We start from the raw sequence: 16,632 nt of genomic DNA on the forward strand, positions 1-16,632 counted from the left end.
TTTTTTTTTTTTTTTTTTTTGGTGCTGAGCATCGAACTCAAGACCTTGTGCTTGCAAGGCGGGTGGCAGATCAGAGAGCTAAATCCCCGGTCCTCTTGAGCACTCTTGTTGAACTGTTTCTCTCTGACTGCTTGAATTCTTGCTGCTTCTTTTCTTCACCTTAAAATGTGCTTCCTAAAAGAGCCCACCTTATGATGGTTGACTGAGATAGTATGTTTTTGAAATGCTTAAAGCAGTGCTAGTTAAGTACCAGGTGTTATCAGTCACTCTGTCTTTCTTACTCCTGCCCTTTTGCTCATGTTGTTAACACCTCAGAGCATGCTTCTCTCTTTTTCCATTTCTCTATAGCCAACTTGATCTACTAGGTGAAGCTTATGGGTCCTTCACATATTCTGCAACCACTTTAGTTATAAGTGCTTTTCCCTTTTCTGGCTCTTCATAGTACTTTAAGCTTGTACTTTTTTCTTTTGAGATGGGGGCCTCACTATGTCAGCTGGCCTCAAATTCCTGGGCTCAAGTGATTCTCCCACCACAGCCTCCCAAATAGCTAGCATTATAGGAGCACACCAGCTGTATTACTGTCTCTCTACCTGCCTACCTACCTACTTACCTACTTATTTACTTTGGAGATTGAACCTTGGACCTTTGACTGAACTACATTCCCATTCCCTTTTATTGTATTTAATTTAATTAATTTTTATTGTTTCTTTACTATCATTTTGTTGTTGTTGTTTTGTTTTTTTTGTTTTTTCTTTGAGACAGGGTCTCACTATGTAGTTGAGACTGACCTGGAACTCACTATGTAGCCCAGGCTGGTCTCAAACCCGCAGCGATCTTCCTGCCTCAGCCTCCCAAGTGCTGGAATTACAGGCATGCGCCACCATGCCTGGCCTGTTTTTTATTTTCAAATTTTGAGACAAGGTCTTATTAGGTTGCCCAGGCAGAATTTGAATTTTCCATCTTCCTGCCTTTGCCTCCAAAAGTGCTGAGCAGTTAGGAGGCACTGCACCTGGCTTTGCATTATTATTTTTTTTAACTATTACAATATTTGTAAAGAAAGGTACATAAATCACAAGCAAATAGCCTGCTGAATCATCATAAACTAATCAGTCATCAAACTTGTTGAATATCATAAACTATCATATAATTAGTACCCAGGCTGGTCAAACCCGCAGCGATCTTCCTGCCTCAGCCTCCCAAGTGCTGGAATTACAGGCATGCGCCACCATGCCTGGCCTGTTTTTTATTTTCAAATTTTGAGACAAGGTCTTATTAGGTTGCCCAGGCAGAATTTGAATTTTCCATCTTCCTGCCTTTGCCTCCAAAAGTGCTGAGCAGTTAGGAGGCACTGCACCTGGCTTTGCATTATTATTTTTTTTAACTATTACAATATTTGTAAAGAAAGGTACATAAATCACAAGCAAATAGCCTGCTGAATCATCATAAACTAATCAGTCATCAAACTTGTTGAATATCATAAACTATCATATAATTAGTACCCAGATGAAGAAGCAGAATAGCTGGGCGTGGTGGTACACACCTGTGATCCCCGCACTCAGGAAGCTGGGGCAGGAGGATCCCTACAAGTTTGAAGCCAGCCTGAATTTTATAGTAGACCCTATCTCAAAAAAACAAAACGAAAAAACTCCAGCAGAATAGCTCTAGTATTCTTGAAACTTTACTCCTTAGAGAACACAGAAGATTTTGACGTTACAGGTACTGCCTTAGTTTTCATTTATTTAGCAAATGGCTACCTAAAACTTTTCTGTAGAAGTTTTTCCTAAGGTCCTATTTTGTCATTTCTTTTTCCTCCTGGGGATTTTATCCTAAATACTTGGGGAGAGTTGAAGTGTCCAGTGGTAGAGTTCTTTTCAGCAGAATGACTGGCTCAAGCAGATACTCAATACACCATTTTTATTGACCAATCTCTGTGATCTTTGCTTTCAGGTCTGCCAGAAGGAGCAGTAAAAGGGCTCTGCAAATTATTCTGCTTGACTCTGCATCGATACAGGTGAATCCCAGCCAGAGGCCTGGTGTCCAGCACACTTTGTATAGGGATATGGTGTTAGGGTAGTGCTTAGTGGAACCAGATTGTTTGGGTCTATGTTCTGCCTGCTGGGTCCTGACAAGTTACTTAACCTCTGTGGGCCTCAGTTTCCTCTTCTGCAGAATGGGGCAGAGATTTTTTTTTTGGAACTTGTAATCGAACTTAGGACCTTGTTACTTGCCAGGCAGGTGCTGTGCCGCTGAGCTACATCCCCAGCCAGAGATGGTTATTATTAGTAAGTGTAAAGGGATGGAACAGAGCTTGCCCTGTCTTGAGTGCTCAGTGTATATTTACTGTCATTAGTTATGCATATAAAAGCACTTGGCCTAGTTTGAATCCCTCATAAAAGTTCTACAGGGCTGGAGATTAGCTCAGTAGTGCCATGCCTGCTTGCAGGCACAAGGTCCTGAGTTCCAATCCCTGGTACTGGAAGAACAAAAAAAAGAATAAATTAAAAAATGGTTCTATAAATGTAGGTATTGTACTTTTACTCTTCATGGCTCATTCACCCTTATCAGTTACTGCTAGAACTCTGGAATGAGGTGGATTTATTTAGTTATTTTCCTAATCCCATTGCCTATAAGCTGTTGGAATACAGTGTGATCAGTCATTCTTTTCCAAGACACACCAGGCTAGAATTTAGTTCAGTGGTTCCGCTGCCTGCCTTGAGAGCACAAGGTCCCAAGTTCGATCCCTGGTACTCCCCTCCAAAAAAAAGACAGAAACACCAATGCTTAGTCCGAGAAGCCCTGCCCGGCCAGAGTCCACATATTGACCTTTCCTCTCATTCCTTCCCCTAGAGATGCAGCCTCCCGCAGGGCTCTGCAGGCAGCCATCCAGCAGTTGGCTGAGGCCCAACCAGAGGCCACTGCTAAGAACCTCTTGCACTCTCTGCAGTCTTCAGGAATTGGCTCCAAAGCAGGTGTTCCCAGGTAAGGCGTATAGGTCATGACCCCCAATCCTACTCAGGTAGGCTGATGCACAAAAGCCCTGTGAGCAGTTGTGAGTGCACCTGGCTCTTGGCCCTTTGCACTCGGAATGGAGGGAGGAGCCTGGGCGGCCAACTCAGTGGAGAAACACTTTCCTGAGGAGCAGGGCTGGGAGACCAGTTGCAGCAAGGCCCTGGATGGGAAAGCCATCTTTTTGTTTTTGTAGATGTAGGGGCCAAGAGATGGGACTTGGACTCCTTGTCTTGAGTTACCAGAAATGATTTGAGTGGGTTTCAAGTTCCTGCCCTGTTAGATCAAGGGAGGATCCTTCGTACCAGATGGTCTTCAGGGTGAACCTTTGTCCCCCAGGGGGAGGCTGATGCTCTGCACTCATCCGTCTCCCCACCCCACTTTCCCTTCTCCCTTTAGTAAGAGCAGTGGCTCTGCCGCCTTGCTGGCCCTGACTTGGACCTGCCTTCTAGTGCGTATTGTCTTTCCTTCGAAAGCCAAGCGACAAGGAGACATCTGGAACAAATTGGTAGGTTTCCGGGTCTTTGGAGCGGTGAGGGTCAGCTTTCTGCATGGAGTTAGTGTCTAACTTCCTCTCTACACAGTACTGTTCCAGGTGCCAGCAGTCTTGAGGCGTGTGACTTTGGCAGATGGGCACAAGATCAACATAATCACATTTGTCTGTTCATGAAATATTTCTGAGCTTCTCTGTGTCAGGCACAGTGCTAGGCTTTGAGAATACAGTGATGAACAGGAGAAACTTCGACTCTGATTTCATGGTATCTCTGGAAGACATGATTGGCCAGACTAGTGAAGATGGCCAAAAAGCAAGGAAGCCAGAAAATACAATAATGTAAATCTTTTTTTTTTTTCAGCCTAATCATTCCTTTCCTCATGTTTGGATTTCAGTGTTGAATTGGCTAATGAAATGGAATTCTGGCCATGTATAGTGGTTCTTAATTCTCTTCTTTCTGTGCCTTCTCCTTGCACATTTGCTTTTCCTTCCCAAATGTGTTAACCAGAGATGGCCTAATATGCCTAGTGAGAAGATTCTTTTTTATTTTTATTTTTTTTTAAGCAAAACCTTTATTGGTACCTTTAATTAATTAATTAATTAATTTGGTACTGGGGATTGAACTTGGGACCTTGCGCTTGTGAGGCAGGCGGTGGTACCACTGAGCTAAATCCCCAGCCCTATTTATTTATTTTTGTACTGGGGATTGAATTTGGGTTCTTGAGCTTGTAAGGCAGGCGGTGGAACCACTGAGATAAATCCCCGGTTTATTGGCACATTTTAGATATACATAATGATAATACTCAACATGGGAAATTTTCACCTGTACATATTATCTTCTTTTTTTCCTATCCCTCTCCTTTGACCCCCTCTTCCACTCCTTATTTATTATAAAAGCTTTGTTTCCATTTTTTCTGAGAAGGTCCTTTATTTCCTTTGTTTTTGTTTTTGTTTTGGCATGGTATTTTGAGACAGGGTTTCACAGTGTAGCTCAGGCTGGCCTTAAACTTACTGCAGTTCATCTGAGTGCTGGGATTACAGGCAAGTGCCACCACATCCAGCTGAGAAGATTCTTATGAATGACTAGATATGTTTAGTATAGGCCAGAAAGGTTTCTGGTTTAGTGTAAAGGAGTCTGAGGGTCTTGGTATGGATCTGGTTTTTGGCCATGATTCGGCCAAATCACTTAATGTGTGAACCTGTGTCCTTATCTGCACAGTGGGGGAAAGTACCACCCAGGCCACCTGTCTCAAAGAGTTGTTTTAAAGACAGGCTCAGTCAAGGTGTGAAATGGTTGTAGAAACTGTAGGGTGCTATGCAGGTAGGTATGAATGAAAAGTGCCGTTGGAAAGCCAAAACACCTCTCCATGAAACAGGCAGCAGGTTAGCCAGATAGATGTATTTATCCACGAAAACTTACCTAGCATCATACCTCTGGGGACAGTAATGGAGTGGCCTTCAGTGATTGATTAATGATGGATCGGAACACTGAAACCTCTTGGGGTGGTTGAGCTGGGACTTTCCTGGGTCACCTTGGAGTATGGGTTTCAGTGTTAACCACAAGGCTTTCTCATAAGATGGTTCCTCAAGAGCAAGCTCACTGGCTTCCCTCTGCTGAATTCTCACAACCATTATCTGAGGCTATTCAGCCTGCCTGTAGGCTAGGGAGTAGGAGGTGTCAGCCCAGGAAGGTGGTTTTAATGGAACAGACTGCATCAGGAGCTTGTGACTATTCAGTTTTTCTGTGTCCAGAATCTGGATTTCTTCTTTGCTGGTTGCTAATGTCAGTTAAACACAGAGGTTGTAGTTCATTCCATCACTCAAATGTGTGTTGAGAGTTTCCCATGTGCGGGAGCATTGTGGTAGAAGCTGTGCTGATGTGTGGACAAGGCAGAGGAGCATCTTGCTCCCATGGAGCTTGTGCTGTTGTGGAAAAGATAGATAAGAGACAAGTCCATGGCACACGCCTCTAATCCTAGCACTTGGGAGGCTGAGGCAGGAGGTTCACAGTGTGTGCAGGGCCAGTCCGAACTACATAGCAAGCCCTCATCTCAGCCAAAAAACAGAGCAAAACAATAAACAAGTCCACAGGCTGGTCATGGTGGTGCACGCCTGTAATCCCAGCACTCAGGAGGCTGAGGCAGGAGGATTGCTGTGAGTTCAAGACCAGCCTGAGCTACATAGTGAGTTCCAGGTCAGTCTCAACTACATAGTGAGACCCTGTCTCAAAAAACCAAAAAAAAAAAAAAAAAAAAAAAAAAAAAAAACCAAGTCCACAAACATTAGAAAATAAAGCAGTGCTGCACACACACACATACAAAAAAAAACGGTGGAAGGATGGAGAGAGTGGTAAGGAGTGGTGGGAGGAAAGTTCTGAGGAGTCGGCATTTGAGCAGAGACCTAAGAGATGTGAGAGAGCAAGCCATGCCCAAGGCAAAGGTTAGGACATTGTGGGAAATGGGACAAGGATCTCGCTATCTAGTTCAGGCTGACCTTGAACTCTTGATCCACCTGGGATGACGGGCGTGTGTCACCACCCCTGCCTAAATAAACGTTTTTTTTTTCTTGTTTGCGGTGCTTGGGATTGAATGCATGCTAAACAAGCTCTCTAAATCTGAGCTATATCCCCAATCCAGTTTTTTTCTTTGTTCTTTAGTCATAGAATTTGTTCCAGGGTAGTGTATAAAGAGTTTCTCATTCTTTTATGACTGTTTACCAATTCTGTGAATATATCACAGTATGTATAAGTAGGCTTTTTTTTTTTGAGACAGAGTCTAACTAGTAGTTCAGGCTGGACTTGAGCTTACTTTGTAGTCCAGACTGACTTTAAAGTCACCGCAATCCTCCTCCCTCAGCCTCCCGAGTACTGGGGCTAGAGATGTGCACTGCCATACCTGGCCCGTATAAGTAGTTTTCTATAGGTAGCTATTGACATTATTTATGATATTTTATTGTTACATATAAGGCTAGAGTAAATAACTTGTATTTTTGGCATTTTTGTACACATGCAAGTGGAATTCAGCATTGACTTTGTTGCATATCCCTTTTCTCAGGTGGCAGATCACACTGCTCACCAGAGACTGGGTGTTTGTGCAAGTTCAGTCTCTGAAGTGTTTTAATTGAGCATCTCTTATGTACCCTATTCTGGGTGGGACAGTGCAGTGAGCTCGATGCGCTCTGGAATCAGTGTTTTAAGCTTCATTTCTGTGTCCACAGTGCTTAGCATAGTACCTACCATTTAGTTACTGTTCAGTAGGTATTTGTGGACTTAATGAAGAACAAGTCAAGGGAGATAAATATATGGAACAGGATGCCTGTTCTTTTCCTGGATGGTATCTGTCTTACTGAAATAGTTTATTCGTTAGTTCAGTATCTTTTCCTTCTGGACCATAATGTGCAGGAACATGCCTCTGTCTTACTCCTAAAGTATCTTTATTGTCTGACTGATAGTTGCTCAATAAATATTTATTGAATATGTGCTTGAGTGAACAGTGTAATTTGAGGACAGGACTAAGTGTGGGACAGGAGGGATGTGGATATGGAGGGGAGAGGATCTGGCTGGGACTGAGTGGAAGAGGCCCAGTGGAGTTGTAGCCAGAATTAGAGGACCTGACAAAGTTCTCCGACAGGCTCTGAGGGCCACAGGACCCTCACTCTCATACATGTTTTGATCTGAGGCTTTCCTGGCCCTGGCAGGTGGAGGTACAGTGCCTGCTCCTGCTGGAGGTGCTGGGTGGCTCCCACAAACATGCTGTGGACAGTGCTGTGAAGAAGCTCACCAAGCTGTGGAAAGAGGTGACAGGAGTGGGCAGGAGGTGGTGGGCAGTGCTTCCTCCATGCCCCTGCTGCCATTTTATCCATTTGCCTTCTGCTTTCCTCTTTAGAACCCTGGGCTGGTGGATCAGTACTTGTCAGCCATTCTCAGCCTAGAACCCAACCAGAACTACGCTGGCATGCTGGGGTTGCTGGTGCACTTCTGCACGAGCTACAAGGAGATAGATGTGGTCAATCGGCACAAGGCAAGTACTAGGCGTGGTGACTGTGAGTTTGCCATGTTGTAGACTGGATGGAGGGAAGGAATGGGATCTTGCTTTGCCCTTCTGTCCTAAGCTTTTGATTGCCTCTCAGATTTGTTGGCTTTCTCACTCAAGACCCTGGCCTTTTGCCATATAATGAACTTCAAGGAGTTGGGAAGTTTTTCTGCCATCTGGCTTGTGGCAGATCCTAGTGTAATTATTGGGATGATAGTTGCTTGTTCATGCTGACGTGTATTCACCCCCGTCAAGCACCTGTCATGTGCCTGGTACTGTATGGTGAGCAAAGGAGCTGTGATCCCTGCAGGACTGAGTCTGCAAAGGAATCTGACCTTAGATGGGTCATCATCTAGTTGTTATAACTGTAGTTAGTGCCAAAAAGGGGAAGCACAGGAAGTTGTGATTCTTAGCAACAGGGGAATCTGACCTAGGCTGCAGGTCAGGGAACACCTCCCTATGACTCTCAGAGTTAAAGGGCTCAGCATATGAGGAGGTGACAGCAGGTGAGGAAGAACATTTTGGGCAGAGAAGGTAGCTGGTGAGAAGGAGCGCTAAGGAGGTGAGTGGGGTTGGAGTGGTGGGTGTGGGTGAGAGAAGTGTGAGGTGGGAGTGGGACCTCTGCTTAGCACTGAGATTCGATTTGTGGCTGTTGGAGGCTCTCCCACAGCAGTGCCTCTTAGGCCAGCTGTCAGGCTCTTCAGAGGGTCAGGGTTTAGCCAGATCTCTGTCCTACAGAGTGCCCTGCTGGATTTCTACGTGAAGAATGTCCTGATGAGCAAAGTAAAGCCTCCAAAGTACCTGTTGGTGAGTAGGCATCTTACTTGCCTGGATGAGCCAAGTCCAGTTTAACATTCTGGGACTCTGCGCTGCCCTTTATTCCTGATCTGTTCCCCCAAGGACTGGGTGCCTGATTCTTTTCTCTTCGTAGGATAACTGTGCCCCTCTGCTCCGATACATGTCCCACTCAGAGTTTAAGGATCTGATACTGCCCACCATACAGAAGTCCTTATTGAGGAGTCCAGAGAATGTTATTGAAAGTAGGTTCCTGTTGGACAGGATGGTGGGAGGGAACCGGTTGTTTGATTAGCTTTATTCCTGATTGTTTTTTTTTTTTTTCCTGATTTTTTGCAGGAAGAATGTGTGTGTGTGTGTGTGTGTGTGTGTGTGTGTGTGTGTGTGTGTGTCTGTTGGGTGATACAATCACTGTTACCTTGTTGGGACCTTGAGAGAGAGTTCAGGGACCCTTTTCAGAATATGATTAAGTCATGGACTTTCTTCTTAGAAGAACACACCAAAGTATATCCGTTTAGAATGCATATAATGTTAGAGGTTCGAGAACGCCCTGGAGTCATTTAGGCTAAGAACCTTGTCTTGAGACAGTTTGGACTTGGTGGTTCATGAAACCATTTGTGTGAGGGTGGAGTCTGTTCCTGCTTATCTTGGTAAGAGGTTTTGGTGGAATGCTGGGGTAGGGCAATTTTTTTGCCCACTGGGAAAGAGCTGGTAAGTACAGCTTTTCAACAGAGCTGTGGTTGAAGGGTGTGACCACTCCTGCAGTTTTGTAGAGGTGAAGGATGGTCACGTTCCATATAACTAAACAGCAGACCTGGTGCATTGCTGGAGAGTAGGGCAAATACAGGACTTGATCCCAGGTACTGACATGGGCAGTGCTTTCTGTCCCCTTAGCCATCTCCAGTCTGCTGGCATCAGTGACACTTGACCTCAGCCAATACGCTATGGACATCATGAAAGGCCTGGCTAGTAAGTATTCTGACACCTCTCCAGGCTCAGTGTGAGTGGGTTTTGGATGTATTTGTTGGAATTCTTACTGCAAATAGGGTGGAAGACAGCTTAAATTAGAAATAAAGCTTTATGTAATCCCAGCACTCAGTAGGCAGAAGCAGAAGGATCGCTACGAGTTTGAGACCAGCCTGGGCTATACAGTGAGTTCCAAGGCAGTCTGAACTATGTAATGAGAATGAGACTCTGTCTCAAAAAAAAAGAAATAAGGCTTTAATTTTACCTGCGCGGGCTGAGTTTTTTTCTTGAGGTTCATGAATGAGAACAGATAGCCAGGAGTGAAGAGATGGAAGCCTGAGAAACACAGACTACAGTTGGGATGTTCAGCTCCTGGCAGCTCCTGAGCAATGGCTCTGTGTGTCTAGATCAGTTGAAGTCCAACAGCCCCCGCCTCATGGATGAAGCTGTGCTGGCTCTACGCAACCTGGCCCGGCAGTGTAGCGACTCCTCTGCCACAGAGGCCCTGACCAGGCACCTGTTTGCCATTCTCGGAGGTGAGCAGCTTTCTTGGCCTTGAAGATGGCTGAGGTATGTCCCCAGCATTCCTTTGAGCCCCAGATCTGGCTTTTATTTTATTTTCTTTTATTTTTTTGGTGCTAGGGATTGAACTTAGGCCCTTGCGCTTGCGAGGCAGGCATGGAACCACTGAGCTAAACCCCCAGCCCGATCTGGCATAAATTTGATTCTGAGTCTGCTTGTGGTGGGGTGGTGTGGCCAGGGGCTATACAGAGCAGTATAGATGGCAATCTCACCATTTTTGTGTTTTTTTTTAATTGAATTTATTGGTACATTCTAGGTAGACAGTACAGTTACATTCATTACTGGGATCTTGTACCTTTACATGCCAGGTCTTGGTTCTCATTACACCATTTTTGTGTTTTTTTTTAATTGAATTTATTGGTACATTCTAGGTAGACAGTACAGTTACATTCATTACTGGGATCTTGTACCTTTACATGCCAGGTCTTGGTTCTCATTACACCATTTTTGTGTTTTAAGTCTGTATGGTTTTGTACACGTGGCAGAAAATGAAAAGAAATACTCTAAGATGTAAATAATGTCTTTGAGTAGTGAAAACATGGATGACTTACGAATTTGTTTTGTTTTGTTTCTCAAGTATTCTATAAGGAGATAGTTCATTATCCGTCAGAAAACAAGAGGCTAACAAATGTTATTTTAAACCCAGCTTCACACCAGGAAGGCCACCCCTGGAGTCTGTGGATATTATATGTCACCCTCTGGGGAAATGTGGCTGATGAGAATTTAATCTTTGCTTTCTTCCTTTCAGGTTCAGAGGGAAAGCTGACCATTGTAGCCCAGAAGATCACTGTCCTCTCAGGTATGGATTCCTCCCTGGGTCCTAGAAGTGTGGTTGTTACTGAGGGGGGTTTAATGTGACTCAGATATAATGAGTCCTTTGGATCCAGACCTCTCTGTTAATGCCATCTTGTTCCCTGCTGTTCTTCGGCCTGCTGACCTGGCAAGAGGCCTGTCTTCTGTAAAAGGCAAGAGTGTAGAGAGAGAACTGAGGGACAATCAGTAATGGCCAGGGAGAGTCATGGCTGAGGAAACCCAGAAGACGTTTGTGACCAGTGTGCAGTAGTGGCAATGGCAGGAAGACTTGCCTGCTGTGGTTTTGTTTAGATGAGTAGCTGAGCAGGGAATGTGCCTTTCAGGGATCGGGAGCATCAGTCATCACGTGGTGTCTGGGTCTTCTGGCCAAGTCCTGAATGGGACCGTGGCTGAGCTGTTCATTCCATTCCTCCAGCAAGAAGGTAATTTTGTATAGCATGGGAAATGTGTATTCCAGACTTGTCCTTGGCTGGGGATTTTTTTTTTTTTTTTTTTTTTGGTACCAGGGATCGAGCTCAGGTCCTTTTGCTTGCAAGGCAGGAGGCGGAACCACTGAGCTAATTCCCGGCCTGTGGCTGTGGTTTTTCACATTTGAAGTCTTCCATAACCCCTTTCTGAAGCACACCTCCCTCAGTGAGCAGGGCTGGGAATTGTCTGAAATGTCACTGTTTCTTTCTCCTTCTACTCTAGTTTGCTTTCTTGTGTTATTTGCAGTGATTTAATGTGGTTACAAGATGTCACACTGTCTGGACTTTTGCTTCTTCTAGTGCACGAAGGCACCTTGGTACATGCTGTCTCGATCCTGGCTCTTTGGTGTAACCGTTTCACAACAGAAGTGCCCAGGAAGCTCACTGACTGGTTCAAGAAAGCTTTCAGCCTTAAAACCTCCACCTCTGCAGTAAGGCATGCCTACCTGCAGTGTATGTTGGCCTCCTTCCGAGGTAAGATGCCTTCTTTGAGCCGTGTCCAGGCCTCTCCTGCAGAAGTAACCAGGTCTTCAGGGCACTGTCACCATTCCAAGCTTTTCCTTTTAGTTCAGCTTGTTTTGCATCATTTCCTCTGAGCATATAGGCCTTTGGGTCATCTGTGAACCCTAGAATCAGAGTCCCTTTTCTCATCCAATACTTGCTCCTCCCTTTATGAGATTCCCCCAATCAGCTTCTCATTGCATTATCTGAGATCCTGAGGAAAGGATTCTGACAAGACCAATTTAAAAGTTCCAGTTTGATGTAAACTGGACTCTGGCCATATTAAAAATGACCACTGCCCTCCCTTCGTGATGTTATAGCTACTGTCATGGGATAGGCATCCACCTCTGTTCCATGCAGAGCTAGAAGAGACTTCAAGTCTATATAGGAGCTTGATTATCAAGCTGTAAGCCTCTAATCTTGACTTGTACCTCTGAGATAGGCTTGTATTTCTTTTAAATAAACTTTTTTTTTTAAAAAAAAGACAGGGTCTCACTATGTAGCCCAGGCTGGCCTTAAATGCACAGTGATATTCCTGCCTCAGCCACCTAAGTGCTGGGATTGCAGGCATACACTACCACATCCAGCCTAAATAATCTTTTCTTTTGTACCAGGGATCAAACTCAGGACCTTGTGCTTGCGAGGCAGGCGGCAGAACCACCTAAACTAAATTCCTGGCCCCAGCCTAAATAGTCTTATTTCTTCTGTTTGTTTGTTTGTTTGTTTGTTTTGGGTACTGGGGATTGAACTCAGGACTTTGCACTTGCTGGGTAGGCGCAGTGCCACTGAGCTACATCTCTGGCCTCTTCTTTAAAATTTATGATGAGCTATATTTAGAGAAACATCTACAGGACTGCAGAGCCTCTACTAGAGAGGAGAAACCCTTCTGTATGAAATGTATCTTGTTTGATGAACTCAGTACCCATGCATTACTGAATAGAGAAGAATATCACCGGAAGAGATTTCTGCACTGAGTTGAGAATACTAAACACATTTCCAATTCAGAGTTATAAATCACCTCTGTGCAGTGGTTTGTGAAGTTTATACAAAGCCACAAGTAACACAGATTGAAGTTATAGATTCCTGTGGGTAGAAAGGTACAATTAATATATTGTTAATTACCTTAGGGTTGTAGTGAACTTGTATCCATGATTTTAAAACAGTGTCTGTATTCATATATCAGTTTTCATTTTTACTGTGTTGACCAGCCTCAATATTAGACTTGCTTTAACCTGGTCTCTTCAGCTTGTGTTAGTTCAGGCGCCCATGCTTTAAAAGTAAACAGGACTGGGGCTGTAGGTCAGGGGTAGACCAGTTGCCTAGTATTTGTGAGCCCTTGGGTTCCATCCCCAGCACTACAAACAAACAAAAAATCAGCTTAAAGGAGGAAAAATTCTTTTAGCTTATGGTTTCAGAGGTTTCCGTCCATAGTCACTTGGTTCTGTTATCTCTGGCCTGTGGTGAGGCAGACCATTATGGTAGAGAGGGTGTGGCAGCCAGAAAGCAGAGTGAGAGAACAACAGTGAGGCTGTGCTAGTAGGCTTCCTCCTTTCTTTTTTCCCATTCAGGTGTCCTCTTTTTCCCTTGGGTGCCACCCACATTAAGGGCAGATTTCCCCCAATAATTTGCTGTCCCATGCACGAATCATCTTTGAAAACACCCTCATAGGCACAGCCAGACTGCTTTACTAATTTCCTAGGTTTTTCTCAATCCAAGCAAGTTGACTATCAAGGTTATTCAGTATGAAACATTTCTTGGATTTCAACCTATTCATTATCTGAAGTAATAGTTAATAGTTATAAAAACATGCATTTAGCTACAGTTTTAACTGATTCCTTCTTTTTTTAAAAAAAGTGAGTTTGGTTTATAGGTCTAATTTTGGAATTTGAGTCCAGAGATTGTGTGATACGGGAAAAGAATAGTAGGTAGGAATTGATAGGCTTGATACTGGTGCTGGCTCTGCATCACCTAGCTGTGTGACCCTGGAAACTCACTGTTTTTCCTTGTCCATTAGATGAATGGATGTAGCTGGACTATTGGATTAATAAGGGCCATTTTGCCTCCAATTTTATGGTTATAGTTAAATTTAAGCTCCACATTCTAACTCCAGTTATTTGAAATATTTGACAAATTAACTGAAAGATTTTAGTCAGCCATTTTACACCCGGGTGGATATTCCTTTCTCAGGTAGTCTTGTCACCCTTGGTGATCAGGTTGTCCTGTAAGGTGCTTCTCTCTCCACAGGTGACATACTACTGCAGGCCCTGGACTTACTGCCCTTGCTCATCCAGACAGTAGAGAAGGCAGCCTCCCAGAACACTCAGGTTCCCATCGTCATGGAAGGAGTTGCCGCAGCTTTATTACTCGTGAAACTTTCAATGGCTGACTCACAGGCTGGTGAGGTTCCACAGATGTTCAGGACGGTTGATGACAAGGGTGTCTTTCAGAGTCCTTGGGAGGAGTACCTTGATGTTTAGGTTCAGCTCGTCTGCCACAGGGATGCCTGACATCTGTAGGGAGGGGCCCCAGGGTCGCATTGGGCAGCTGGAAAGGATGCCAGGGGACTCTTACTGTCCTTCATTCTGCTGCTCAGACATGGCCTTGTACATGACACACTGGGTTTAGTGTCAGGGTTTTTTTTAATTGCTTATATATTCTTAGGGTATAAATTAAAAAATATAATAAATTTAATATAATATAAATGTAATAATAAAATTAAAAAATAAATTTTAAAAATATAATAAAAATATTCATGGTGTGAAAAGTTTCCCCTTAGCCCTGTCTTTCAGCCACAGAGTTCTCCTCTTTGGACAATATTACCAGTTTCTTGCCCAGATATAGTCAAGTGTGTAATGAAACATGCTATGCATACCGTATTATGTCCCAAACATACCTTGGAAATAATTTTAGATCATGACAAAAAGTGCCTTCTCATTCTTATTTGTGGCTTCCTAGTATTCTGTGCTGTCTTTAGTTCATCTCTGTGTTAGCATTCCATTTCTATGTCAAGATAAAATACCTGAGAAATTCATCTAAGGAGAGAGTATTTTCCTGGCATAGCCCCAGTCACTTAAAAGGCACCAAATCATTACCACATGGTTCTTTGGGGGTGTCTTAGTCACTGCATCACTGGGACACAATACCTGACCCCCACAACTTAAATGAGGTTTATTTTAGCTCAAGATTTTTTAGAAGATTCAGTCCATAGCCAGCTGGTTCCAAGGCAAGAAGGGCATAATAGAGGGGTCTAACAGGAAAGCTGCTTGTGTCATGGTAGCCAGGAAGTAGAGAAAGAAGGAGGTGGGGCGGGAGATAGACCCTTCCAGGTCATGCCCCCAGTGACCTGCCTCTTCTAACCGCGCCCCACCTCCCAACAGCATTCAGCAGCTGAATTCACTGGTAAATGATCCATTGAATATAGCACCCCTATAATCAGCCACCCTCCAAAAACCCATCTCTGAGTACATGAGAGTTTGGGGGGACGTTCTATATCCACACTATAACAGGAGGACACCTCAGATTCAGACTATAGCAGCCCTTCACTTCCTGCAGGTACACACACCTCAACTTCCTGTAGCAAGAAATGGAGTTCATTTCGTATATTATTGTGTACTCAACAGGTGTATGCTAAGGCCTTGGGCTGCCCTGGGGTATGCAAAGATGAACATGAGCTTGCTTCATCAAATTTCAGGGTGCTTATTACTCTGTAGCAGGAGGAAGAAGATAAAAGTAGCTTCTGTAGTTTAATGTAGTATGTGACATTAGAGCAGTTTTGAAGGGGAGATTGCTTTGAGTTTGGGAGTAGATACTGAGAAAGGCTTCATGAAGAAGGAGGCATTTAAAGTGGAACCCTGGGGGCCAAGAAGGATCTCACTCGAAGGAGGGAAGAGCCATGTGTAAGTCCAAACAGCCCCAGTCAGAGAAGGGCAGGGCAAGCCACAGTGGAGGCCCCTCATGTATTCAGTTTGGTGCCTGTGGGCAACAGGGAACCACTGGAAGCTTTCATATAGGAAGTAATGCCACAAAGATTGAGGTTAGTTCTTCAAACAGGAGAGCGGTGAGCCTAGGACTGACTACCTCAGTCAGAGTCCTTCACAAAGCCCACTGCAGAAGCTTCAAGGTAGAGCTGCCCAGTCCTGGAGGCCGTGGTATGCTTAGTTGTGGGTGACCTCTTTTAACTTTTGGTTTCTTGCAGAGGCCAAACTAAGCAGTTTCTGGCAGCTGGTTGTAGATGAGAAGAAACAGATTTTCACTTCTGAGAAATTCCTGCTCATGGCCTCAGAAGATGGTGAGTTACGTGGAGCCAAGTCTCTTGGAAGGCGTTCAGAAAACACCCTTCCCTGACCACCTGTTTGGCCAGTAGGATCTGCAGAAGCCTGGACCCGAGCAGTCTAGCCAACAGTTTGGTTGTCATTGGAATTAATCCATTCCCAAGGGAAATGTCAGGCTAGGGAAGCAGAAGGCTCTGGGAGAATTGTGGAGACAGCACTGACGCTCGCAGTATTAGCTGTAATTATAGCTGATTAGGTAATTGGTGCTGTGTCAGGTTTTCTTGTGTTAAGAAGAGCTGAGAAGTGCTGGTAGAGTGTGTCAGGCTCTACTCCCCCACTAGGAGACATAGAAACTACTGGTTTCTCTCCTAGCAGAAAAGGAACAGTTGATCTTTAAATGTATGTGTAAAATTCTGGGTTGCCTTTGAGGAGTCTGCCACTAATTAGTGATTTGAAAATCTTTTGACTCACAAATCACAACATCCTATTAATAAGCTACAACTGTTACTCACTTCTTCTTCTTAAAAATTTTTTTTAGTCAGTTTTTGCTTAGGAAATACATTCAACATAATTAAAAAATAAAAGGTACATTGAAAAATAAAAATAAAAGGGTCTACACTGAAAATTACATGCCCATTTTGTATTTCTTTCTTTCTGGTACTGGGGATTGAACTCGGGACCTTACTCTTGTGAGGCAGGCGGTGGCA

The 16,632-nt window shown here is 44.1% G+C and overlaps 1 protein-coding gene across 1 annotated transcript in view; it reads left to right on the top strand.

Annotated features, from left to right (window-relative positions):
- Gcn1 (GCN1 activator of EIF2AK4) overlaps nt 1-16,632 on the top strand; it is a 67,083-nt gene that overhangs the window by 9,258 nt on the left and 41,193 nt on the right. Inside the window, exons 3-16 of the mRNA XM_010604179.2 lie at nt 1,948-2,011; nt 2,848-2,979; nt 3,406-3,514; nt 7,196-7,294; nt 7,384-7,518; nt 8,269-8,337; nt 8,462-8,570; nt 9,220-9,294; nt 9,699-9,827; nt 10,622-10,672; nt 11,010-11,108; nt 11,454-11,627; nt 13,899-14,051; nt 15,850-15,942. Coding sequence (XP_010602481.1) covers nt 1,948-2,011; nt 2,848-2,979; nt 3,406-3,514; nt 7,196-7,294; nt 7,384-7,518; nt 8,269-8,337; nt 8,462-8,570; nt 9,220-9,294; nt 9,699-9,827; nt 10,622-10,672; nt 11,010-11,108; nt 11,454-11,627; nt 13,899-14,051; nt 15,850-15,942 — 1,491 coding nt within the window. The remainder of the gene's footprint in view (nt 1-1,947; nt 2,012-2,847; nt 2,980-3,405; nt 3,515-7,195; nt 7,295-7,383; nt 7,519-8,268; nt 8,338-8,461; nt 8,571-9,219; nt 9,295-9,698; nt 9,828-10,621; nt 10,673-11,009; nt 11,109-11,453; nt 11,628-13,898; nt 14,052-15,849; nt 15,943-16,632) is intronic.

Source organism: Fukomys damarensis, unplaced genomic scaffold (genome assembly GCF_012274545.1).
Source record: "Fukomys damarensis isolate Sample0158 unplaced genomic scaffold, DMR_v1.0_HiC HiC_scaffold_12, whole genome shotgun sequence".
In the NCBI taxonomy this organism is placed as follows: Eukaryota; Metazoa; Chordata; class Mammalia; order Rodentia; family Bathyergidae; genus Fukomys; species Fukomys damarensis.